This window comes from Gambusia affinis, linkage group LG11, assembly GCF_019740435.1.
Source record: "Gambusia affinis linkage group LG11, SWU_Gaff_1.0, whole genome shotgun sequence".
Lineage (NCBI taxonomy): Eukaryota > Metazoa > Chordata > Actinopteri > Cyprinodontiformes > Poeciliidae > Gambusia > Gambusia affinis.
This window is the reverse complement of record NC_057878.1, coordinates 661,241-688,709: the sequence shown is the minus strand read 5'-3', so window position 1 is coordinate 688,709 and position 27,469 is coordinate 661,241. Positions and strand designations below refer to the sequence as shown.

The window sequence follows — 27,469 nt, the reverse complement described above, 5'->3', positions numbered from 1 at the left end:
AGCAATGGGTTTATTAGTTATATTTACATGGATACCGTCACATATAGGAATAAGAGGGAATGTGTTGGCTAATATGCAAAACAAGCTTCAAAATATAGTGATATTGATATATTAGTTCCATTTAGTAAAGAAGAAATCAAATCTATTATTAAACAAAAGGTTAAGGAAAGATGGCAGAGACAGTGGGAGGAAGATAGACCTGGTAGATGGCTGTACAGTATTCAAAGAAAAGTTGGTGCAATGAGGAGAACGGGACAAAATAGAAAAGAGGAAACAGTTATATCTAGGTTGCGTTTTGGACATACAAGGTTAAACAGTAATTTATTTAAAATAGGAAAACATCGAACTGGAAGTTGTGATTATTGTTGTCAAGAAGAGATGGTAAAACATTTTTTTTCGTTCTGTACCAAATATTCTGTTGAGAGAAGAAAATTAGTTAGTCGGTTACAAGAAAATAAATTACAGTTAAATTTACAAGATATTTTGGGAAAAAATTTCTACTTCTGAAGATATAAGTTATTTAATTAATTACCTTAAGAAAACAAAATTGATAGAAAAGATATGTTTTTTTGTTTTGTTTTGTTGTTGTTTTGAGGGGGTTGTATATAGTTACCGTCCTGATCCACACTCCAGTCCAGTAGATGGCGGTAATGCACATCTAAAAGTTGTTGCCAACCGCCATAAAAAAGAAGAAGAAGAAGAACGTCATCGACTCGCGCCGCAAGCGAAAACGTGTGAAGAGAGAGGAGTATCCACGTGAGATCGTGAGAGCATGGCAGCGGTTCAGGACCCGGAGGTCCAACTAGCCCAGAGGTTAGCCTCCAATGAGAAGGCCGTCCGGATCAAGGCGATGAAGAAACTACGGAAATACATCAGCGCCCGCTCACTGAGAACCGCAGGTAAGCTAACTAACCTGGACGCCTCCACTCCCGAGGCCCGTTCTCCATATGGACGGGCCCCGGGGGCTCTCATATGGAGGGAGCTAAAGACAGACAGGGGCCCCGTAGTCCCCACACGGTAATGATCAGATTTTAGCAACAATGATCATGACTTGGGCTCTTCCTGGTGATAAAACAAGTCTTAGCCTAGCTAATATGTGATTTTGCCCGGGTCCAGAGCACCAGAGCTACTATCCTGAAACTCTTAGCTGCTACTCCTCTCCAACCCACAGAACTAAATGAATGGCTTAGCAGGCCTCTGAAGAACTGAACTATAAAGAAATTCGACATTTTATTCAGGTGTGTTGGAACAGGGATGCATCTAAAAGTTGGAGGACAGAGTTGGGCACCTTGATTTACACTTGATAGGATTATCTCAGTAAAAGTCACAGATTTCGAAGAGCATCTGTTTATCTCAAAATTCATGTTGTGCTGTAGCTAGTATGGGTTAAGTGATGCTGTGTCTGCTTTTCAGGCGGATTCACAGGAGATGAACTCCTCAAGTTGTGGAAGGGCCTCTTCTATTGCCTGTGGATGCAGGACAAAGCTCTGTTACAGGTGTGCCTGTGTGTGTGTCGGGTTAATTTCCTAGTGACGTCCCTTCAGATTTCATCTTTAAACATATGAAGCTTATTTATTTTACAATATGCTGAAGAGTGTTTTCTTTCATTTTTATTCTGGGGTTAATCCACATAATTCTGCGACACAGCTTCATTGTCCTTCATAAACGGCAAAAGGACTGGACATTCTTACAGATGAATGTCTCCGCCTCAGGCATCTGGAAGTTCTACCCATGGATGAAGCATGGGTAGAACATGACATCATACCTGCCGTGATGTCACACAAGGCAGTGGTGTGTTTGAGGTGTTGCCTTAAAATTCATCTACAGTGGTCCCCCATTTAACACAAATGTCAATTAGGATATCAGAAGCTTACAAAACTATTACATCATAACCGAGAATTCTTTGATGGCTTAAAGGTGTAGTAATGTTGGTGTCTGCAAAGAGTGGACCTTGAAGACATTTTATTCAATGTCATTTTTCTGGCTCTTAGCACAAAGAAACAATTGATGTAAATCTAATTGATCTAAAAAAGAAACAGAAGAAGAAAAGGGTTTTCTGTATTTTCATGTTTATGTAAATATGTAGTTTAGTTTCAGCTTCATCTGACTGTCTGGTTGACAGGTTGATATCTAGATCACTTTGAGATCTGTATGAAACACTGAAATCCTGATTTTTCTCTGTTTGAATCAGTTTGTATGTAAATGATGAAGCGCTGCAAGTTATTACCAGTGATCCAATGGATTCGAACCACTATGTATCATCTGAGTCTAGTTAATACAATTGTTGTAGTGGTTTTAGTTCATTAGCTCATGGTTCTACTTGCTCCAGTCATATTTAGCTCATCTTCACTGTTGCTTCCTAAGGAGGAGTTGTCCAACCAGATCTCCACCCTCATCCACAACTTCCATGATCTGGATAAACGTGAGTTTCTGCTGCACCATTTCATAGTGATGACAGTTGAACCATATACCTGCTCTCTGGCTAACAGGTGATTTCCCTGCAGAGCTCATGTACCTGGAAGGCTTCTTGCAGACCCTGAAACGAGAGTGGACCGGGATTGACCGGCTGCGGATGGACAAGTACTACCAGGTTTGTTCTCTTTGCTATAGAACTGAGATCATTTACTGACCACTCACCCAAGTGGAAGCTTTTGGGTTTTGCTTTACCTCTGCTTTTGACACAGTTGATCATGTCATCTTGACATGAGTAGACTCAAAGACTGTGGATTTACTGGTGTTGTCTTACAATGGTTCGCATCCTACCTTTCAGACAGATCCTTCAGGGTCTACATTAATCAAATAATGTCTGACTCATCAGATCTGTCATATGATTTACCCCAGAGATTTGTTATTGGCCCAATCCTGGTTTTATTGTATATTACTTTTTCAGCCCAGACCAGGGGTCACCAACCTTTTTGAGACTGGGAACTACTTCATGGATACAGAGTAACACGAAGGGCTACTTGTTTGATAAAGACATAAATTTTCTTGGCTCAGCCTTTATAACAATAATACATATACGGTACACATATATGATTACGGTATATGCTGCCTGATCATATTAATGTTAGGGACTACTCACAATAGTTATCAGTAATGATTTACCATGGCGGATATATTTAATTGCTATTATGTGATCAGAAGTTCTAAGTTCACAGAGTTTTAAGTTTGATTACCTTTTGGAGCTCTTCTGTGTTGTTCTAAATTGCCCACAAGTGACTGAGAGTATGGATTGGTGCAGTAACTCTTGCAGCTGGACGGTTGTACGCACTTAGTACCTTGAAAATTTACTTTAAATATAAAAAGTAAAGAATAGTTATTGTATGTTTTATTTTCTAACCCTCTTTACTATTAGCAAAATTGCGGAGAAAAAAATATCTTTTGTGTCAAAAGATATTGTACACACAGCTGTATCAGTCTGGGAGGGGTAAGGTGGGGCACACCAAAGCCTAAATCTTATTTTTCAGTTTGCTTTTGTTTATTTTACATCTTGGCGTTTTTCTGTTAAAAATGAATGAGCAGAGGTTGAACCTCCTGTAGTTCTAAGATCCCGCTTGAGATTCTTACAGTGTGCGCGGTTCTGGCGGGTCGCCGGTTTATTAACTTTTTTTGTGGTTTTGCGAAGTGAAAAGCTGACGGGTAACGCGTTGGCTGTCACCAACAGATGTCAAAAGAAAAAGGTCTGACAGGTCGGGGGGTACCACAAAACTACCCCCCGCTCCTGACCTGCACCTGACCTGCAAGAGCACAACCACCTCTCCAACGTGCAAAAATCAGCACAAACCTAGATCACAGACAATGCTAAATACTAAAGACATGGAAGCGATGCCTACCCTGGTGGTTCACGGAAAGAGGAGGGTGTTGATCACATTCAGGTGGTGTCCGACGTCCAGACCCCGAGAATGTGAAGCAACAATATTTCTTAAATTCGACTAGATGAAATTGTTTAACCCACAGTCTTAGCGTGATGGTCAGGAAGAGCGGCAGATGTCAGCTGACAGGTAACCTATCAGCTCTCTAGTTTGAGAAACAAAGAAGTTCATAAACCGACGGCCAGCCAGAACCGCACATGGTAAAAAGCTCTGCCGGGATCCAAATGACCGCTTTTAGAACTACGAGAGGTTCATACTCCTGTCATTCATTTTTATCTTACAGTAAACGCGCCAAGCCGGCAAATAAATGAAAGTAAACTGAACAATAAGATATAGGCTCTGGGTGCTCACCCCCAGAGACTCACTCAGATGTGCGCTATATACAAGATGTTTTGGCACAAAAGATCTTTTTCTCTGCACAATTGTGTAGTAAAAAGGGTTAAATAATAAAAATTCCAGGAATTAAAAAAGTTTGTTTTTTTTAATTGAAGGAAAATCTCAAGCTATGGAGTGTATGTACAGCCGCAGATACTGCTGCCCTCTGATAATATCCTGCAGGCACCTGCGCATAGTTCTGAACTTTAACCGTAGGAAAGAGTTTTATACAAAAGGCATTTTATTTTAAACCTTTTTATAATTTCCTTTTCTTAAATTCTAAATATAAACAATTGCTATTTTTTCATTGTAAAAAGATTTAAATAAATAATATTTTAGGCAGTGCTCCGTGATGACAATGGCTATTTTTAGAACTTGGTCCGTGGGCAACACAGTGTTGGTAACCCCTGGCCCAGATTATAAGCCATTTTGATCATGTCTCTTGTCATTCCTGTGCTGCCAACTTAGTTATTCTGTTTTTTTTTACCCTCTGAGTTTTTTGATTTATGTCTGATACCTTGTTTGAGATTAAGAATTGGTTAAAAATAAAATGCTTATAAATGAACTGATCTCCAACAGAACAAACACTGATGGTGGCTGATCAAAAGATTCCTGAAATAAGAAAGCACACCAGTTTCCTAGGATCTTCCGTTCAGTCTGATATCTAGTTGTGATTTTTGACAGTTTCATGACTATCGATTATCGTTCCAAACTTAAAACTGTTTTGGTCATCTAAGAAATATTTCTAAACTCAGAACAATGGTGTCTAGATGTGAATTGGAAATTTTTGAAGCCTTGTATAGTCTTGGGTGGATTATTGTAACAGTGTTTTTACCTGTAGAATACAGTTTCAATGTATGATGCAAACTGTATAGATTTTTAACAGAGACACACAGGGAAGCTCATATAATTCCTGTATTAGCTGCTCTTCACTGTTTATCAGTGAATTTAACATTTCAATTTAAACTTCTTATTTGAACTTTTATGGCCCTCCAGTATGTCTCTGACGTTCTTAAACCTCAGCAGAGTGCTGAGGTCTGCTGATCAGACCCACATAAAAAATACTTGTGGGAATTGGCCCCGATCGTGGAGTTCTCTCTCATTATTTTTAAGTTGTCGATTCTATTGATTATTTTGAAATGCATCTATAAACACATTTATTGCTGCGTTTGTACAGACAGGCTTTTCATATAATTTGAGTTTTTATGTGCATTTCTTATATGTTTTAAAAGCACTTTCTGCTTTTTTTTTTATCTGTGAGAAATCCTATGCAAATAATTCTTTACTTTCTTCAGTGTGCCATAATAATCTAAGCTGTGTAGCCTTTTTCTAGCTATACTCTTGTCATAAAAATCTGAACTGAAGTGATATTTGGATCGGATTCCTTCATCACATCAAGCTTCAGTAAACTCATCTGTTGTTAATCCTTTTCTTTTTTATAATGCAGTTGAAAAGGACCTTAATTGTTTTGCCATGTTTGCCATTAGTTTGAACAATTAACTGTGACAAACTTACAGATGTTTATAACTCTCAAGTCTTTCTGTTAAAATATGGCCATAATCAGGATTCATCACTCCTCACACCACGTTTTGGGTATCTGCAACAGCTCCACTCTGTTTCATAAAACTTTTCATTTGTTCCACTTGGTGTCTATGGGCTTAAGTTTTCAAATACCTCTTGGTAAGAGACAGATGTTTAATGTTCCCTCTTTAGCTGGTTCGTTTTGTGTTCCGACAATCGTTTGACGTCCTGAGGAGGAGAAACTGGGAACGCAGGTAAGGATCTGGAAGAAAAACTTCAATTTCAGAACTCTAACAGTGTATAAAATAAATAACTGCTTTTTTCAGTGCGGTTGGGAAGTTTTTGGAGCTGCTGAAGTGTCATCTTCTGCAAAATGACAGTGAGACGCCCTCTGGATTGCTGTTACACATCTTGGATCTTTACATGACGGAACTGGCAGCTGTTGGTGCTGGAGAGGTACAGAACCACCACTGGTAACCATAGCAATTAAGGGATTTATAACCAAAAGCCAGAAGAACTTCAGATCCTCTGGTGGAGACAAGTTGCTGCTGTTTGTGTGAACAGTGTGTAGGTCATGGCGTGTTAGAAATTAACTTGGCTTTAATAAGTCAGAGGAAATGCTTTTAAGTAAACTACCACCACCAGTTACTGTACTCTCTGTTCAAAGTTGTTCTGGAGCTGATGAAATTCAACAAGTGACTTCAGGGTTTCCCCCAGAAAACTGCTAAGCCCAGGGGTTGGTCTGCTGAGGCGGCCCACCATGTTTTTGTATTAAAAGATGTTAAGTTGACAGGAAATATCAAAATATTACTGGGTAATTATATTTTATGGTAAAATGCTATTAATGCCCACAACTATAGTCTTATAAAAATACAATTGAAATTAATATCAGTTTTTACACTTCTGTTTAATCCACAGGTGTCACACTCCCGTTCTCAAGGGCTGGTGTCCTAGATGTGCCATAGGTACAAAACACTGGAATGAAATGGCTTAATTACCTCCTCCTTGTATAGAGAAGTTCTCCAGAGCCTTGCAAATGACCTAATTATTCTATTCAGGTGTGGTGCAGCAGAAATACATCTAAAAGTTGCAGGACACCAACCCTTCAGGACTGGAGTTTGACACCCCTGGTTTAATCCAAATTACGTCAGCTGCTCCAAGGGCCCCCCATAAATGCAAATATTTTAAAACCACAGATATTGGTTTTAATATCATTTAGCAAAATAAATTAAAATATTCTAAATTGTTTAACTTTTAAATCTAAGATTTTAAGGAGCTGGCAAGTTTGCTTTGTAAAAGTTCAAAGAACAATCTTCATAGTTAGATTGTTTTGTTACCATAGCTAAAGTTTCATACTGTGAGTTTATTTTTTGAGTTTGAGCTCAGTCAGTAAAGTGCAATTTTTACCGATTGCTTTTTAGGTTGGCCAATTAAACTAGGCCATTCTCCTATAATTTCCATGTTGAAATGCTGCAAATGGTGCTGATGTTCTTAGCAGGAAGAAATTCTGCTCAAAGCCTCACATGACCTTGGGCCGGCTCTGCATGATGAGTTAAATCCGCTGCACTGTGCATTTCTGCTGGATACAGAGGGACAGATGAGATTTTATTTATGTGAATTTAGTAGCTCTTCCATTTTGGGTCTATTGAGTTTTTAATAAGGGTCACTGAGACTCTTTTGGTTTCCCAAGCTTTATGGACAAGTTTTTCTGATCTCCAGGCTGACTAAGTAGACAAAGCATTTGATATGGTTTGATGCATCTTGTAACTGGAAAATAAAACAAACCAGTATGATTCCGTAACTACAAGGTGAGCGCAAAAGTTCCTCCACAGGCTGAACCACTTAACCACCAATGCACTGTCCAGCTGGGACCACATACATAAACTTTATTAGCGCAGACACAGAGCCAAGTGCTGGGAACGTGTTGAGATGTAAACACTGGACATAAATATTTGTTCACAAAGACAGATTATTCTCAACGTGCACCTCTGGAAGTGCGACAGGTTATATACGTGTGGTTCACATAAAGCTGCATAAAGCTAATGTGGTGGGTTTTAAACTTGATTCCTACCTTGATGAAAGATTCAGCAAAGAAAAATAAGTCCTCACATCACAGAGGGTTCATGTGAATATCCATACCAGTCAACCTGTGTCCAGTCTGAGTGAAAGGATGTGCGCGATCCACGCTGAGGTAAACCTCAGAGACCAAGCAGCACACAGAGGGCCTAGTGATGGAATGTGATTTATCGGTGCTTCGGCTTTGTAGCTTGTTAAATGCGTCAACTACACACCCATATTTTAGGAATGAAAAATGGGTTTATTCTGCTTTGCTATTGAAATGCTCAGCTCAACAGGGACGCTTGCAGTCCGGCTTACTAAAGGAAAAAATATTAAGTGATTTTTTAAATTATTATTATTATTATTAATTTTTTTCTGAAAATAAAAACAAGTAACTCTTAGCCTAGCCTGGGGGCAAGAAAATTATGGTGTTCCGCCAGGTTTGTAATACAATGGGGGAAACCCTGGACATTCAGTAATGTATTTAAAATTTGATCATGATCTTGAATGTAATAAAGATTTAGATTAGGATCATGAGAAATGATATTGGTCCTGGACTGGATGTGGCTTGCTAATCAGACTTTGCTTTTTTGCAGCTCACTGCTGATCAGAACCTGATTTTTATAGAACCGTTCTGCAGGAAAGCAGCCAAAACCAAGAAGTAAGTTTTCCTCTATGTTCTTAGGATGAAGAATTAAATCACAGTTGCTTGGCTTAGCATATTATTTGCACCCAGCCTGTTGCTGACAGATCCAGAAAGTAGCAACTTGCAGTTTGAATGTTGCCCAGCAAAGCTGAAAGCAGCTTCTGAGATTAGACCATATTCATAGCTGTTTTCAGTTTTCGTCCTCCTTTCCTGACAGCTTTTCTGTTTGTTGTTTCTCCAGCCATGCGCTTTTCAGTGCAATTTGCAAAAGCCTATTCAGCACCATCATTGAACAGGCTCCTTTTGCTGTGGAGGATCTTATGAAGGAGGTGAAAACAGCGCAGAAGTCTGATTCAGGGCAGGAATCTGAGGAAGATGATGAACAGAAGGAAGATAAGAGGAGAAATGCCATCGGTAAGAGCAGAGAGGGCAGGCTGATAAAAGGTACATCCTGACACAGCAGCACCCACCTCTAACCTCGACTGGTGTTTTACTAAAGTTCACTGTGGCACCTGGATTCTTTGCTTGTAGGGAGTCATTTAAAAACAGAAGAAGAAAGTGATGAGGATCTGCTTCACTTAGAGGACTCTGACTCTGAGCTGTCAGAAGAAGACTTTGGACCGGTTCTGCAGGTAAACATGGCTGTCTGTTTAAAGATCATTCCTTTTATTCTATGAATTTATGGATTGAAAGGCTGTTGAAGCAGTAATGCTAATAAATGCATTTTGAGGAACTGTTGGAATATGTGGGATAGCTGAGCTGAACTGATGTAATGGCCAGGACCATGCCAGCCGACATACAGTTCAGGGCTGACGGATCAGCTGTTGTTTTGTTCTGAAGACATGAAAGGCTTTAGGCAGATGGCTTGGATCCTGCATCACAATTATGTCACAAAGTTCTGATAACGTCTTTGCAGCAAACTGTGCAAAGCCTACTAGAACTGGGCATATTGATCTAAACATTGATACTATCTCTATCAAGGTGAGAATAGGTATTGGATCAATAGAAGTGGAATGAAATCAGTAATGTTGTTTACACTTTCTCTACTCAGTTTGTCCAGTAAACTCTATGACTAAATTCTAAGGGATACGGTGTTCAGAGAGTTCCAGCATTAAAAACGTTGAGGAAAGAGAAGGTCCCGACTCCTGACAAAGAGACAGAGGTCTTTGGCAGAGGCTTTTCAGCCTAAATCAGATGCTAGATGATCTTTATTAAAATTTTAATTTTATGTAATCCGAGATACTCTTTTAGCAATTTTCTATTCTGGCAGACTGAACGCAGCAAAAGAAAGAAAATAAATCTTACTTGAACTCAAAAATCTACACTTGTGTAAGGAAATTAATATAAAATAGGAAAAAGACTGAATACAATAACCCTTTTGTGTTAGCTGTTGAAGGTGAAATAGTAAACTCCTTAAGTGACATGCAGATTACACTAACTGGGACTGTGGGAGAGTAGAACTGGGAGATAAAACATAATATCACGATAGACACATGATCAAAATCAGTAAAATTTATAAATAGATTAATTGAAGCAATCTGCTGAATTTCCATAGCAACTTTTTAATATATTATGAATAATTAGTTAATCATACTATACTGTTCAACAACTAGGATCAATTAGAATGTATTTGATTGTAATTGATTGAATTTAAATTATTTTTTTGGAAAGTGACTTCAGATGACATTTGTTGTGAATTGCAGCCATGCAAATAAAATTAATTGAATATAAATTAAATTAATTAAATGCTGTCCATCCATTCATTCATCCACCCATCTATTCATTCATTCATTCATTCATCCATTTTCCGCTTCTCCAGAGTCGGTTTTGGGAATAGCAGCCTAATTAGGGAGGCACAGACTTCCCTTTCTCCAGCCACTTGGTCCAACTCACCAGGGAGGCATTCAGAAAGCATCCTAAGTAGATGCACGAGCCACCTCAACTGGCTCATTTCTCTCTAAAACTCATTACTGCCGTGTCTATCCATGATCTGTTTTTTTCGATCATAACCCAAAGTTCATCTCCATAGATGAGGGCTTCGAGAGCTTTGTCTTGTAACTCAGCTCTCTCATCACCATGGCAGACCAGTAAGGGCACTGCTTTTTGCAGATAAGGCCACCAAAACGGATTTCTCAATACATCATCTGCACCTAGAAATTCTGTCCATACAAGTAATGAACTGAATCAGTGACAAAGGGCAGTCTTGGCAAAGTCCAACTCTCACTGGAAATGATCATGACTGACCATTTTCCTCAACACAAGTTTTCCTCTCTTGCTCTCGGTGAAGGCAACGCTTTTTTTCCTCTGCTCCCTCTCTTCCCATGCCTGCCCTGCCTGCTCTATTTTTGCGCTGTCTTTTTCTATATTTTTGGAGCCTTTCTTTGCACATTCTCCAAATCTACTAATTATGCATCTGGTCAACCTGGTCAACAATTGATCAAATTTTCTCGACAAGAAGACTGTGCACAGGAGAGCCCTCTTGTCCTGCAGGGACACACCCGGTGGGATACACCCTGGATTTATTCATAACAGGATTTCTGCTGTTTGGAACTTGTGAATACCTGGCTTATCGACAAATTTGTGATGGTCTTCGCCGAACTAGCAGACACTCAGACTGTTGGTGCGGACAGAGAAGCAAGTTGGATGTGAGTTTAGCTGAGACTTGCAGCCCAGCCGAGCACTCCAAAACTCACTAACGGAATGCAATCGATCTTGGAGAAACTAATTTGGTCAATTGGGAACTGAGATGTATTGGAGAGACTTTAGGGAAGATTGAAATTTATAATCTACCTGACCTATACCTCTGTATCTGAATTGGCTTTCCCCGTGTTGCCTTGGAAGGGCTGCATATTTCCAATCTTCTTGTAGATATGTAAACATAACACTCCTTCCCATCTCACCCCCTCCTGTTATCCATGCAGCAACATTACTTGATAACATCTTGTCAAACTTCTGCCGAGAGACTGAGCAACATGCTTTCATGGCCCTGTGATGTCACAGCCTTCACTCATGTCTTTGTTTTGTCTGAATCTTGCCATGTGCCCTAATGTCTTTTCCTCTTTTTTTATTTCATTCTTTTAGAAACTGTGGAGTACTCACTTTTAACCCAGAAAAGGAATAAACTTAGAATCCAGAGACTCTAGTTTAGTAGTCACTTATAGCTAATCTTTTAGAAACTGTTGAGTACTTGCTATTTAGATGCAGAAAGACTCCTATTACTGCAACCCATAAAAGTAATTTGAACAAACTTAGGATCCAGATAAAATTCTAGTTTTAGATTTTATTATTACTTAGAATATGTGGAGCACTCATTACTTTTACAAATTTAGAGCCTACTTAGAAAGTCCAGAGAATATTTATACTCATCTAGCATCCCAGACGTCCTGATGATACTTACTTACTTTGGATCAACATTATTAGCTTTTTCTTCTTTTGCTCTTTCTTTTGGTTTGTTATTTTGTTTGTATTTTCTGTAAAGCACTTTGTATTGCCTTGTTGCTGAAAATGTCCTATATAAATAAAATTACCTTTGCTTTTACTGCTGGTAATGCGGATCAGACTCTGACACTGGTTGTACAGGGACCTAACAGCCTGTATCAAACGGCTCCCCGAGGGACACGGTCGAACGCCTTCTCCAAGTCCACAAAACATATGCAGACTGGTTGGGCGGACTCCCCTGTACAATACAATAGCATGCAGGATTTTGATTAATTCTCCTGTTATGTTGCAGGTGAAATTGACCTGTTTTAAAGTTAAAAGCATTTTTTTTTTATATATATAGTTGGAAGTATTTTTTTTCCATAAAACTTTCTCTTAATTTTGCCTATTTGTCTTAATAGGTGCACTCTACATATAAATTGAAAATGTATTTATTTTACAGATTTGCAACCCCTCCTGCATCTATGTTTTACATAGATACTGTTTGGTCAATTTGACCCAGTAGACAAGTTGAAGGGTAAAAAAGATTTTTTTTAAAAGTCCAATTCTATACGTTTCCTTCCAGCTGTGAACCATATTTCACCACACACATATGCACACATGTCCACACACACAAGCCCACTTTCTCACTATTCTCTTTACTTCACTACGAAACTGCGAGAAAGCAGATGTTCATTCAATTTTTGACAGTAACTTTTTCTGTTCCCATGGGCAAACGCCACCCACACTGAGTGGACACTCGGCAGAAGTGGAGGAAAACATAAATACTCCCTGCATGACTCATGTGACTTTATTTTAATCAGCGGGTCAATTTGACCCAGAACAGAATATGCATCTCAAGTTCAATTATAAACATCATCCATTAAAAAAAAAAAATCCAAATTTAATATGAAAGAATTTACAACAGATCAATTTCAAGGAAATTATTCTTTTTTTGTGTGTCTAGTTTTTTTCAGTGGACATAGAAAATGTAAATTCCATTTTTTATGTCCAAATGAGTAAGTTGACATCATTGATCGTTTGTCAGAAATAAAAAAAAAAGCATCATTGCACAAATATTAATTGAAATGGTTAGTATTGGAGTTAATAATCAGATACAATAATCTTTTGGAGGAATGCTTTGGTTCCTGACACTATTGCATGATTAAACACTCCATGGGTCAAATTGACCCATGGACATTATTGTTCTACCACAGAAATGAACACAACAGAAGGGTTAAATCAGTGCCTCACCAGCCATGAACCTCATTGCACGTCAATGATTCCCCCTGGTTCCCTCTCTAAGACACCAGATGGTGATCCAGAATTGTGTCAAAGCCATGTGGAAGTCACGTGGCCTCTCTGAACTTCTCCCACACCTATATTTTTCCCTCGGCAACCACGCAAGCTGCGGGCCATTTGGATTGCCAGTATCTGTCAGCTGCTTTTGAGGTCCCACAGGCCATAAAATTTTGATAGGACTCCTCCTTCAGCCTGACGGCATCCCTCACCAAAGGTGTCCACCAGCAGGTGTGAGGGTTGTTGCCACGACAGACACTGACAACTTTGCCCACAGCTCCAATGAACCGCCTTGACAATGGAAGTGCATAAGATGGTCCACTCAGACTCGGTGTCCCTCAGAAATGTAAACACTTATTGAATTTGTTGGGAGCAGCGATAGTTCTAGAGTCTAATGACTGCTAAAGGGATAATGTGTGATATGCTTCTTAGTGTACCTGCAGTCCTATTCCATTTTTGATACTGATAATAACTTGAAGTTCCCCTGCCTTTCTTGATTAAACTGGCCATAATCCAGGCTCAGCCCTCAGTGATGTGAACAAATGCCTTCTTTTATAGTTAATCTCGGTTTCTTAGTGGTTGCTGTGATGCATGGTTTATAATGTGTGTTTCAGTTTGACTATGCTGCTCTGGCAGACAAGTTGTTTGAGCTGGCGAGTCGCAGCAACACACCTGGACATAACCGACACAAACTCTACAGAATCGTCAAAGTGTGAGTAGAAGGGCATAATGCAACCATAGCAGGCAGTGTTCAGGTTTTGTCAGCTTGTTAAAAGCTATTTGTTCAAATAACACTGTTTGCTGATTCAAATTTGTTTTTTTCCATTCAGGCTGCGTGATCTTAGTGAAGGTAGGAGTCAGAGCATTGTTTGACACAAACATCCTGTTTGCATCAAACATCGTCTCACTCTTCACTTCCCTCTCAGGCATATTTCCACAGGATGAATATCCAGAGGAGGTTTCCACAGATGAAGATGATGATATGTTTGGGAGCAGGAAGAGGATGAAGCGACCAGCTCACAATGAGGATGCTAAGGAGAAAGGGATACCAGCAGGGAAGAAGACCAAAGCTGACGCAGGTTAGTTTCTCCTTTTATGATGACTCACATAATGATGTCTTTGTGTTTTGGTCCCTGATGTAAATCCAAATCATTGGAGATACTCATTCAAAGCCAAAATTACTTTAAATGCCATTAAATATAGCATATGCTTTAAATCTCAACCAAGTTTAATAAAACAAATAAATCTACACGTTACAGTGTAGTGTTGATGCATTCTCTTTAAGCTTACCTATTTCGAGATGTGCCGTGGTGGCGCAGGGGTTAAGCACAACCCATATAAGGAGGCCTTAGTCCATTGCAGGTTTGATTCCCTGCCTGGCGACCTTTGGCGCATGTCTTCTCCCTTCTCTCATTACCCACTTTCCTGTCAATTAACTATCAAATAAAGGCCACTAGAGCAAATAAAACCTTTTAAAAAAAAAAGCTTTCCTATTTCAGAAATTCCTGATTGCTGGGGTAGCCAGACTTTTCTATGGTAACCCATTGTAACTTTGCTCAGATTTTTGTGCCTAACATCAAGGACAATACCAGCAGCACTGAGCAGGGTACGGCACTGAAGTGATTTGATTGACAGCTGACCACATTCACTGATTGACTCATGATTTATGTCAATGAAACCACAAACATTAAAGGTCTGCTGTGGACCGCAGAGCTGCTGTCTATCAGAGAGCTGCTTGGTACAGAGGAGCAATTATGAGTTTAATCAGGAACAGCACAGGAACACTTTAAGTTATGGAGGAGAATGACCGTGATTAGCAGTGTGTAGCACTGTGACACGTTTCTTTCAGCTGGGCGGGGTGCGAGGCAGGTGGCTGGTGCAAACAAACTGACGGGTGTATGGTGGAAAATAGCCAAGGAGACATTCTACAATTCCCGGACCGAATCATTTGCATTCATTGCCATTGCGGAAGGATTACCTGAATTTGCTTTGCAGGCGAAATTGTCAAATAACAAAAATATGTACTTTCCGGGCTATAGAGCCACAGCTACAAATTTTTAGAAAAAATTAAAATAAAAAAAAAAACTGGAAACATGCATATGTAAGCCGCACCGGGCAATAAGGCGCATGGTTCAAAGCATGGGGAAAAAGTAGCGGCGTATAGGCCGAAAAATACGGTAATGTGGAAAGACATTTCCAGGGAAGGTGCTACATTAGCTGCCATGTCAAGATTAAAGTTACATCTTACATGCCCGATGTTACGAAGCTGTCCAGTGATGTCCGTAAACAGAAGACTCATTAAACACGTAAGAACACAATTCTGTCTTAGGCATATATATTTTGTAACACAGTGGTTGTTTTTATAAATTGATTAGTGATTTTTGTCAATATATATTTAGACTGTCACTTAGTGATATTATTGTGTTTAACATCCTCAGGTCTGAGTATGGCTGCATCGGTTATGTGTCAAAAGAGAAGAGTATGCTGCTATGTTTTACCCTTGCACTAACTGGCTTGACATTTGCACAGAAATCAAACTTAAACTGTATTAATTTAATTTTATATACTTTACCTTTTCAAAAGGCTGCTGTCATAAAATAACTGCAACCTGTTATTTTAGGTTGCAGTTACTTTCTGCAGTTATTATCTGGGCAACAAATGGATAAGGTTTGTTGCCCAGTCTAATATATCTTGAAAGGAAAAACAAAATGTCCGGCTTGATCGTTGTACAAATGAAGGGAAGAGGTGGCACATTAAGGACATTCCATTTTGTTCTTTTTTTCAATCACACACTTAACGTGATTATTTACAAAGCGATCGTTATGCAAATTGCATTTTGGAGCAGGTTTTCTGAGTTCCAAAAAAAAAAAATTTCTTGTTGAATCATCATAATAAAAATGACGTCACAAATCTGATTTCTATATTGCATTTATTTAATTTTATCAATGCAGCAAAACTTAGTACATTCATATTGTAACAGGAGGTAAACTTAAAGCATCGTTGTACAACAGAGTAGTCCAGGGTGCACAGCAGGGGGAAAAAAAAACCATTTAATCACGATGCTCATGAATGTATTCACTTAGTCATTTTGACAATAGGCTAAAATAGCTAATATAAATACATAAAGCCTTTGTTGCCTTCATTATAAGTTTTATATAAGGTTTTTAATTGTTTGCGGCTCCAGACAGATTTGTTTTTTGTTCTTTTTGTCCAATATGGCTCTTTCAACATTTTGGGTTGCCGACCCCTGGTATAGTGAAATAATCAGCATATTTGAGTCTTATGTTTGGACCAGCATTGAAAATCTATAAGACAAAATGAAGTATCTGGGTTTATTTGAGTCCATCAGAACCAGAACCTGGGGGTTCTCCATTGGTGAGTGTTACTGCAAAGATCAGCAGAGTTGATCTCAGCTGCTGCTGCTCACATTCCACCCACAATAGGGAGGACCACTCACACACACCCACGCCTACCTGGGGTAGAGTTGAACTGCACATTAACTGGTTAGGTTAACGTCAGATCAAGGAATCTTGAATTGGTAAATGAAAAAACAAGTAGCCCAAGTTTTAATTGCGATATTTAGATTGCAATGTTCTTCACTTCAGGACCTTCAGGCCATAAAACCATTCTGTTTCTGCTTCTTCAGGTATAAAACAGGAAACACTCGACAGGCAAAGTAGCAATATAGAACCTGTAGATGCACCTGTTAATAAAAAGAAGAAGAAAAAGAAGAAAACACAGAATCACAATTCCGACTCAAAATCTGCCGGATGTTTGGAAGATTTAGTAAAACAAAGTCCATATTCCACTTCAGAGGCTCTATTAGAAGCCCAGTCTCAGCCGCCCCCCCCCACCAATGACTCTGAACCCATGGTGACAGACAGAGAGCAGCAGCTGACCTCTGCTACAACAGACCTGTCCTCTGAAGCACCAGCTGTGCTCTCTGGGAACAAGAAGAAGAAGAAGAAAAGGAATATCCTGAAAACTGAGGCTGAGGGGTCTGCTTCAGCAGGGGAAGGTCGTGAAGCCTTGGTCAAGGTTACTGCTGCAGCTTTTGGCTGGAGCAACAAGCAGCCTGCATGGGACCTGCAGAGGAATAACATTACCATAGCAACAGAGGCCAAACAAACAGACTGTGATGAAGCACCAGGAGACGATCTAACGCCTAAACTCAAGACAACAGATGCTGCCTCTTTAGCAAAGAAGAAGAGTCAAAAGATGGAAGAGACCATCGCTGGGTCGCCACCAGCAGCAAACGGGAAGAACCGTCACAAAGGAAGGAAGGGGGCTGGCAGCCCTCAGATCACAGCTGGAAACATGCAACACATGCAGAAAAGCAGGAAGTGTGTGAAGCTGTCAGCTGACGACGGAGGTGCAGACCCAGAGCAGTCCGCAGGGGAAGCTGAGCTGATCAGATCTGCAGCTAACACCAGGAAGAGGAAGATCACTGTGGAGTTTGAGTTTGAGGCAGATGAGTTGGAAGGAACTGCTGCAGTAAACAGCATATCAGCAGCAAAGAACAAAACCAAGAAAAGCAAAGTGAACAATGTGAGTATGTAAGATCAGAAAGGATTCTTGATAAGACCAAAATCAGTTTTTGCTTACTCAAAACTTCTCTGCTAACAATAAAGAGCCAGGTCATCAGGTCAGCTATTCTGCAGTGTGTCCCTCAGAAATTTAACTCTTCCCTCCTAGGGGGTGATGATGTGGTGATTTATACACAGGGGGGAGAAGAAAAGTAGACATTTAAAGCTCACCAGAATACAAAAGCAGGTTTTCTATCCTCGTTGATCCTGACGGATCAACTATCTTATCAGATTTCTTCTCACTCTGTTTAGTTTTTTCTTATGTTGCTCAGCATCTGATAGGACAACAGTGTCCTCAGTCAGAACTGACTGATTTGGACCAGAGTAAATCTGCTAGAGCAGAAACGTCGTGAGAAGCTTCTGCTGGTGGAAAGAACTCCATGTTTTGCAGAAGATTCATCAAAGTCAGTGTCATAGAAAAAAAAAAAAACATCAGTCATTTTCTTTTCTTTTCCAGGTAGCCAGTGAGCCATCGACTCCCCAAAGCCTGAAAAAGACAAACAAAAAGAATATTTCAGGTTCTGATTTTATCATCTTTCAGAGAGAGGTTTCAGTTCCACCAGCGCTGTACTGTAAGACTAATGGCAGCCCGGGTACACCTGCTGCCAGTAAGAAGGTAAAGAAAAGCTGAGCGACTAATGAGACTGCAGCCTTGTGTTCACAGTGGAGGTTTTTTTTTTTTTCTTTTTGTCTACTTAGTGGAGTGTCTTAAGGATAGGGGTGCCACCAGGAATCTTAGCAAAAAATTTGTCAGATGACAAAAAATTAGATTGCCCCCCCTCCCCCTGCTGTTAACATTTTTTGAGGCTATTTAACCCATAAAAAGCATCACTATTTTAAAGGCTTTGCTTTCTTTGGTTCAATACTGAATTATATTCAATATTTACTGCTCATAAATTGTACATGCAAAAGTGTGCATACAGTATGCAAGTAGGTTGCTTAATTTTTTTCTATTAGTTTTTGCTTACTGAAAGGTTTCTCCCCTTAAGCAACAGTACAGGTAATGTGCAAAATATACATGAAGCAATCCAGACTTCTCCAAATACGCTATGTAGTTACATTTTATTCAAACTGCAGTATATAACTTTAATAAAAATATTTTCTCCGTATTTGTTAAAGTTGTCACCATGTCGTGACAGTTTATGAGACAGATAATCAATGATTATCAAACAATGATTCAGGATGAGCAGCCACATGAGATTGTGATTGACAGCACTAAAACCCACCTCCTAAGGACAGTCATTTAGTCACATGCATGGGATGAACAGATACTGAATGTGCTTATTCCACAGAGGCAGCTGACCCCCACATCAGAGTCAAAGAAAGTCACATTTGGTCTGAAGAATAATAAAACTGCTGGTAAGAAGCCACCTAACAACATAACCAGTGACAGTGAGTTACTGTTTGCAGGTGATGCATTAGGCAGCAAGTCAATATTTTATTCTGTTTTATTTTTTGAAGCATAAAAAAAGAGAAAAGGTAAGCGTTGGACTAGGCCAAGTATTGATGCCAGGATGACAGGTCAGGACATTTATTGCAGATGTTGTGAAAGTGTTACTTGGTTGCAGTGGTCATTATCTAAGTATTACTTGGTGGGCCAAGTAATACCAAAGCCCACCAAGTAATACTTAGATAATGACCACTAATGAGTTCCAGGGCTTATGTGGTAACACTGTCACTTGCTCAGTATGACAAATTTCTACAGTAGTCTGCACAGAAAGACAACTATAGGGTTGTCTTTCTGCAACTCTGCAGAAAGGCCTTACCAGATCAGAGTTATCTTTCTGATCTGGTAAGTGATCAGAGTGATAACCTTCCATTTGGACCAGAATGATCTGTGGTCATGAAGTATAATCTATGACTGGCTTGTATTGGTATAAATTGGATTTATTTGGGATGGGAATTTATCTGGAATATGAAAGTATTTGTCAGTTTACGTCCAGCACTTGTAAAGGTGATTAAATATTTAATATTTTACAGACTTTACAAATTAGAAAGAGATACGTGTGTTTTTACTACTTGTTTAGTAAATATGTCTGCTACATAGCAGACAGGCCTACATCGCGATAAACAATAAATCAATTAATCGAACAATAAATTAAAACTATCGACCTCATTTTAATTATCGGATTTTTTGTTTCTTCCGGCCTTTTTCTCTTTCTGTTAATCACACTGAATGAAAAAAAAGCCTCAACTCTGATGCTCTCCACTGACCCTCCCTTCCTAATTTCCTTAGTGTAATGCCCAGTGCACACTACACGATCTTAGAGCTGTCGGCCCATTTTCAAAACATGAGACCACACATTAGCCGACAGAAATCCTAGGTATAACGGCTCAATCGGGCGTGTGGTGTCCATCAATGGGCACAAAATAATGGCTAGGTCCAGTTAACTAATTTTAAAACCAGGCATTTCTCAATGCTTTGCTACAATCCACCTGCAACGCATGTGGCTAGTGTCAGTCCTGATTGAATGAATATCATTATAACCTATTTATGTCACATTAACGAAGAACAGCTGAAAAGATACAGGGTTTATCAACTGCTGTATCAATTTCGCTCCAACTCCTCCCCTCGTCATTTCTATATTCTTTGCACGAAATGTTGAATAAACATGTTTGGAATTCCCCTCTGCAATTTTCCCTCAGAAAGCACGGAAGGGAATCCGCCCTTTCTGATTGGCTACCTGACACATTCAACAGGCTGCGTTAACGCTCCCAGTCAATAAATCAGGGGTTGTCCTGACTTGTCATGCAGCCATGACAATTTCCCGTAACACACCACAAACTACAGGATGAACTGCCGGCACCAAGCATTCTTAGAGAACACTCAAAGTTCTAAGATTGTCGTAAGGAAAAAATCGGGGCAAAAAATCGAGTAGTGTGAACTATTGCATCAGGTAGTTGGATGTGCCCCTCGTCTCTATGTAAATCTAATGATTACTGAAGGGCAATATAGTATACAGACTTCATAATCTGCGCTCTTTTGGTTGAATGCAGTATTTATTTCCACTTTGGCTTTATGTTGTTTAGTTTTTATTCAAGTGCAGTTTATGTTAATGGAGACTGAGAATCCATTTTATTTTTGTTTTTGATTGTTTTGTTTATCAGTTTCAGTGTTAAGTGTTCTTTTGAACATAAAATGTATCTATCTTTGGCAGGAAATGACATGCATTATTACGTCATTTCCATTAAACCAGTGTAAAAAGGTTTTCAAACAATATTATCTTTTATTGCAATAATTTTAGAGACAATTAATCGCTCAGCAAAATTTTTATCATGACAGGCCTACTTCTATGCAATAGGCCAGTCCTAAATTCTCCATTACAAATTTTGTTTTGTACCCTGCTCAAAAAAATAAAGGGAACACCTAACTAAACAAAACACTATTATTCCAATTAGTGTGAATTAATGTCACCAGTTAGATCAGGGGTGGGCAATCCTGGTCCTGGAGGGCCGGTGTCCTGCAACTCTTAAATCTCTCCCTGGTCCAACACACCTGAATCCAACAGCTGAATCACCTCCCAAGTGCATTCAGGTTCTCCAGAGTTCTGCTAATGACCTCATTATTTGACTCAGGTGTGTTGAAGTAGAGATACATCTAAAAGTTGCAGGAGACCGGCCCTCGAGGCCTGGAGTTGCCCACCCCTGAGTTAGATAGTAACGCTTATTATGAATCAATTCACCTGTTGCTGTGCAAATGAAACATACAACAGGAGGAGATGAGGGGCAATTAGCAAGACAACCTCTATAAAAGAGTGATTCTGCAGGTGGTGACTACAGATAATTTTTCTGGTCCTTTCTTGTTAAACTTTTAGTTTACTACCACTGTAATGCACATTTGAATTATTTCAGTTTTGCATACGTGAATTTGATGTGTGTGGAGCCGCTCATATTGTTCTGTCTGCGCACACCCTCCTAAGTCCGGCCTTGGTTGGAAGTAATAGCTTTTACCTCTGTGATCGCTAGGTACTACCTTCTCTGTAACTGGAAATCTACTATAGCTCCATCCAGCACAAAGTGGATAAATCCTTTTTGAAAAGGAGAAAATTAGATATGCAAATCTGAAAGCTTGAACAAATTTTACACTAAATGGAAACTATTTGTAGAGTTTGTTCCTTCGGTGTACTGCCCCTGTATGCAACAACCCCCACTCCTTTTTTTCTGTTTAGTCGTATCTGCACACACTTGTGTGCCTCAAGCTCACAGTCTTTGCTTTCTTAATAGGACCTTCATCTGGATCTGAACTTTGTCCTGGGCCGAGTTCAGAGTTAACACTTTTTCTTTTCAAAACGTTCTCCAAAGCTGACACCGCTAGCTGTCTCATGCACCACCAATTCGCTTGTCTTGTAGTAAGAAACACAGAAACCCACTGGTATGCATGCTACCCACATTACTCTGTCCGTCTGTCTTATAGCAGACACTCAGCAATAGTAACTGACCAAGACTTATTAATTTCCAAATTTTTTAGAACTAATTAAGTGAAATTGGGTAATTTCACTTAATCTCTCATGGCACACTAGTATGCCACGGCACAGTGATTGAGAATCACTGCTATAATGTACCGGGATGCGATCCTCAGACACATTGTGCAGAGGTCCCTGGCTGGGTGCCTCTTGTGGCTGAAGTGTGTCAGCAGTTCTTGCATGATGAGGGCATTGATGACTGACCACCACTGTGGTGCCATTACATAGCACCACAGACTGTTCAGGAGCTAACTGATGCACTAATCCAGGTCTGGATAACATCCGCCATCTCATCAGGAGCATGCCCAGGCATTATCGGGAAGTTATACAGACACATGGAGGCCACACACAATACTGACCCTCATGTAGACTAGGGGTTGAACCAATTAGTCAACTAGTCGACTAGTCGACTCTAGGACGTCTCGCGAGTTTTTACATTTCATGTCGACTAGTCGCAGTCATGTGATTGCCGGTGGTGACAGCCTGTGCTGATCTGACAGCACAGTATACGTCACAAGACACAAGAAAAATAAGTTAATACATTAGTTTAAATGATATGTAGATGGATGCATATTTGTGGTTTTACAGTGTTTTTAAAAGGAGATGGAGTTGCAGCTGCAGTCAACTATTAAACACGAGCCGTCTAAATCTCGCCCCCTTCCCGCTAAGGATGTCACTTAGCCGGCTCGCAAGTGTCTTTGTCACGATCTAACTAATACATTATGATGTTATGTTGCTGATTAAATAAAGATCTGTGGTAATGCCATCTAAAAGATGTGCGTTTCCTTTTGAATGTTGGTTTCCCAGCAACTTATTATTTATCATAAACTATCCCGATGTTTTGTTGTTTCACTTGTTGCTGTTCTGTGTAAATGCCGTATTTTTCCGTGAAAACGGGTAATAAAGCCTGTAGTTACTCCAAAGCTTTGCGTCTTGCGTTGCTATGACGTCACAACGGCTAGTCAACTCGACATCGACTCGACTTTTATCATGTTGACGTTGACTAGAAAATATCTTAAATCGTTCAATCCGCTGAGTCAGCAGAGCTTCCTGTCGCGCATCGGGCGGAGGAGAAGCAGGTGGTTTCGTTGAATTCAGCTGTAACCAAACGGGATCCGTTCATAACAAGTTTGACTTGTGATGTTCCAAAAGCACCATGTAGTCAGTGTGATCATTTGACTCCTATAGTAACTATCCAGAGATCAGTGCAACAAACTTTTCCCCGCTGCTCATGAAGAATGATCTGTTTATTGCTCTTTTAATTCTACATAATAGACTTAGTAAAAGCAGGAGAAGGGGAGTGTGTGTGGGTGGGGGGGTCAATATTTGCCGTGAAAATAGCTAATAAAGCCTCCAAGTAGTTGTGAAGGGTTTTTGCGCTTACGTCACTATGACGTCACCGCGACTAGTCGACATCGACTCGACTATTATCATGATGTAGTCGACCTTAAAAAATATGTAGTCGTTCAACCCCTAATGTAGACTTGACATTGAATGAACCTGGCATGTTAATATCCTATCATATTGACTATAAATCCAACTCAGATTTCTATGGTGTAATAATTTTGATTTACATCGGTAATTATTTTTTAAAATTGATTCCGCCTTGTTAATGACGTTTTTCAATGAGAATATTTAAGAGCTAGGATGTTATTTTAGTCTTCCATTTAATTTTGTGAACCTTTTAAATTGCATGCAGTATGGCATCAAGTAAAAGTTGAGCTCATTGACATGTTCCTGCTTTGTCTGTAGATTAATTTTGCTGGGTAGTGGAAATCTTGTTTTCTAAGTTGAAATTGAACTGAAATGTGAAAGTTGCAGGAAGTTTTTCTTTTATGTTAGTTTTGTTTTTTGTCTTTTAGAGTTCAAGAAGACTGATCGCAGCTTGCTCCTCAGTCCAGAAGGTTTGTCTCGGGTGCCCTTTGACCCACAGCAAAAACCAAAGTTTGGGGTCCTAAAGTCTCCCCCTACCACAGAGTCCTCTGGCTTCAGGAAGATGTCGAAGAGCACTAAGAAGACCCCTAACTTCTCCAAGAAGATCGGTTCCAAATCTCTGCCAAACACACCTAAAAGACGACCTTCAGCAGCAGACTTTTTTTAATTTCCTGTAGAACTGTAGACACACATGGTCTTTGTGAACCCTTTGATACAATCTGTTTTGAATTTTGGGATCTATTTTTGTTTATTCTACCAAATTCTTGCATTTAACCTGGTTTGAGTGACTGTTTTAAATAAAGTTATTCATTCCTTTTTTTAATAGTTTTAGTAATTTGCCTGTGTAATAAATGTTTAAACATACAAATGAATCTCCTGGAACATTGGAATAAGACTTGGAGAGAATTAGACAGTTCAGTTGGTATTTATTCACATAAGCAACCCATTAATCTCTAAAACAGTCGAAACTAATCTTTCTTGGATCCTTACCACAAACCCTACTACAGCATAATCCTACTTTTACAAACCTTACAGAAGAAAACACAATGAAATACCCAAACAAAATCAAAAGACAGAAATCAACTGAACTGACAACAAATGAGCTAATGAAAACAACAAACAAAAGGAAACTATCTGAATATTAACCAACTTACCTAATTAAAAGTAAATAAACCCAATGACAAACACTTACCTCCCTAACTAAGAAAAGATCATATTTCACTTCTCTCTGAGATAAAGTGTTTTCGGTCACTAATATTAAAAACTTATGAAACTCAAAATTTTGACTTGGTTTCAGGTTCAAAAAACCAAATCTACTGATTCTCAACATTTCCACGTTGTACTAAACCAAATTATGCTGAAATTTGATTGTGGTGCTGAAATTTCACAAACTGTCCATTGATTGTGGTGCTGAAATTTCTGAAATTAAAAAAAGATTAAAACTCAAAATTTTGAACTGCTTCCAGCTTCAAACAACCAGATTTACTGTTTCTCAGCATTTCCAAGTTATATTAAGCAAATTATGCTGAAATTTGATTGTGGTGCTGAAATTTCACATAGGCTAATTTCCGTTTTTCACTTCTGTCGGTGAAATCTACCTAAATGTCCCATATGAAATGCGTCCAAATGTCCAATTATAAATCCTCCTAAATGTCCCACATAAAATGCGCCCTGTTACGACCCGTCTAGGCGTGGCCAGATCATAACATAAAGAATCCTACCTCTTCAGATCCCAAGCGGCCAAAAACACAAAGTTGAACATTTTGTAATTACATTTATTTAAAAGAGATTTATTTTTTCACTTGAAATGTTACAACAAGTGGAGCGTATGACTTCAGAATGAGCTAATGCCGAAAACAACAAACAAAAGGAAACTATCTGAATATTAACCAACTTACCTAATTAAAAGTAAATAAACCCAATGACAAACACTTACCTCCCTAACTAAGAAAAACATATTTTCACTTCTCTCGCTGAGATAAAGCGTTTTTGGTCACTAACAGTAAAAAAGCTTAAAACTCAAAATGTCGAAGTGGTTCCAGCTTCAAACAACCAGATTTACTGTTTCTCAGCATTTCCAAGTTATATTAAGCAAATTATGCTGAAATTTGTTTGTGGTGCTGAAATTTCACAAACTGTCCATTTTTGGCTTCTCTCGCTGAGATAAAGCGTTTTTGGCCACTAACAGTAAAAAAGCTTAAAACTCAAAATTTTGAACTGGTTCCACCTTCAAACAACCAGATCTATTGCTTCTTATTTAAGAAAATAATACTTAAGCTGCATTCATGAATTTCTGTATTTGGTCGTTATCTCTAAAATACGTTTACTTTTTATGTTGAATACCAGACCTCTTTTCCACAGTTTTTTCACTTAGTTCCACGACTGCAGTGGATTTTGTAGTCAATGTTAAAATCCAGCACAAAATCTGAAGCGATGGAGGAAATTTACGTCAATATGGAACCTTTTGAACAAACTGCATCTAATCACACGGGTAAGAATGAAGTTACAGAGAAATCTAGTATGTATGTTATTCAATTTTTTCTAATGTTAAGGTTTGGAGCAGCTCCAAAGAGAGGCTCGGCCTCGGTGTGGTCGTATGCTTGGGAATCCTGAATGTTTTAATTCTGGCTGAACTCATAGGCCTCAGTGTACACAGTGAGTCTTCTTCTAGTCATCTTACAGATGTAAAATGAGTAAATTTTATGTTTCTGTTTTTTTCTACTGATCAAATAGCGAGGGTATAAAAAAGAATAAAGCTTGGTGACTCAAAGTATTGCAGAGAGGTGAAACATTACACCATGTTACATGAGTTTGATTCATTTTCACCAATGGTTGCATCTTCAGCCGTTTAGGTTAGCATGTCTTTAATATCTCCTCTTTTTCAAACTATTTACCAAACAATTTATTTTTCAGTGTTACCTCAGTTTAAAATCTACAGGCATAACCAAAATCATGAAACTATTTTATAAGTCTTAGGTGAAAATATGATGCCACGTCTTCTTTTTGTAAACATGTTTGTCGATTTTTTTTTTCCCAGTTTATGACATGACAGCAGATTTTTCTGACATCTGCAACATGCTCACCGAACAGAACAGCAAGTTTCTCTCCATGAACTCTAACTTCACTGAAACGGCTCCACAAGCTGAAGACGCTTTATGGTTTGTCAAAACTTTAAAAAATTTGTATCTCTTTAAAAACTGAATTCTATTCTGAATTGTAGAGTATAAATAATACCTTTCCTTTTTGGTTTAAACGAGTATAATGTAAATGAACAACTTTTTTGAATTTATTAAGTGCTCTATCATTTTCGTGTGCTAAAGAACAACAATGTAAAGCAAACTAAACTTTGATTCTTTCCTCCTTACAGAACAGACAAACATCAGTTGTTCCTGTTAATCCAGGGGCTGCAGAAGAAGAGAAGAGCAGATCCAGTAGTGATGGATGATTAGGATTTGTGTTCACTGTGATATTATTCATCAATAATAATGTAGCTTATTAGTATGCTGTTACATAAAACCATAAAGATAAATTGTACACTTCCAACTGTTGTGACTTATAAAGCAACAATTTTACCGGTTGTACTCCGTGATTTTCTTTCTTGTTAAAACTCTGACACGACCAACAAACGTTGGAGGATGGTTTTGTGCGGAGGATCGGTTTAGCATGATGAGCTCTGATTGTGTCTTGATGTGACTTTTACTACGAGACTTTATGGAACTCCAGTTGTGTCCGGTAATAGCGGATTAAGCTCTAGCTTGGTAGAATTCTATTTCCAATTATTTACTATCATTTGTAATA

The 27,469-nt window shown here is 39.0% G+C and overlaps 1 protein-coding gene and 1 long non-coding RNA gene across 5 annotated transcripts; both read left to right on the top strand.

Moving 5' to 3' along the window:
- The first annotated feature begins 672 nt into the window (after positions 1-672).
- rrp1 (ribosomal RNA processing 1) lies at positions 673-24,494 on the top strand. 4 transcript variants are annotated; one of them, XM_044132436.1, is made up of 17 exons: positions 673-899; positions 1,414-1,496; positions 2,365-2,422; positions 2,505-2,590; positions 5,961-6,022; positions 6,095-6,224; positions 8,423-8,487; positions 8,714-8,916; positions 9,004-9,104; positions 13,803-13,900; positions 14,019-14,038; positions 14,115-14,267; positions 16,835-17,736; positions 18,232-18,390; positions 19,067-19,133; positions 24,100-24,141; positions 24,214-24,494. In XM_044132436.1, the coding sequence occupies exons 1-17, from the start codon at positions 773-775 to the stop codon at positions 24,336-24,338; spliced, it is 2,481 nt and encodes an 826-aa protein (XP_043988371.1). In that variant the 5' UTR covers positions 673-772; the 3' UTR covers positions 24,339-24,494. The 4 variants fall into 4 exon arrangements, with proteins under 4 accessions (XP_043988371.1, XP_043988370.1, XP_043988369.1 ...); XM_044132435.1 differs by having other exon boundaries at positions 8,714-8,886; positions 24,100-24,494; XM_044132434.1 differs by having other exon boundaries at positions 24,100-24,494.
- A 1,324-nt stretch (positions 24,495-25,818) lies between these two features.
- On the top strand, positions 25,819-27,243 carry LOC122840198. The gene is made up of 3 exons (XR_006372183.1): positions 25,819-26,326; positions 26,709-26,829; positions 27,039-27,243. It is a non-coding gene; the product is annotated as an uncharacterized LOC122840198 (long non-coding RNA).
- Positions 27,244-27,469: the final 226 nt, after the last annotated feature.

Coding starts and splice junctions, on each gene's coding strand:
- rrp1 (XM_044132434.1), top strand. CDS start 773: ATGGCAGCGGTTCAGGACCCGGAGGTCCAACTAGCCCAGAGGTTAGCC. Junction 2,423..2,504: donor CTTCCATGATCTGGATAAAC/GTGAGTTTCTGC, acceptor ATTTCCCTGCAG/AGCTCATGTACCTGGAAGGC. Junction 2,591..5,960: donor GGATGGACAAGTACTACCAG/GTTTGTTCTCTT, acceptor TTCCCTCTTTAG/CTGGTTCGTTTTGTGTTCCG.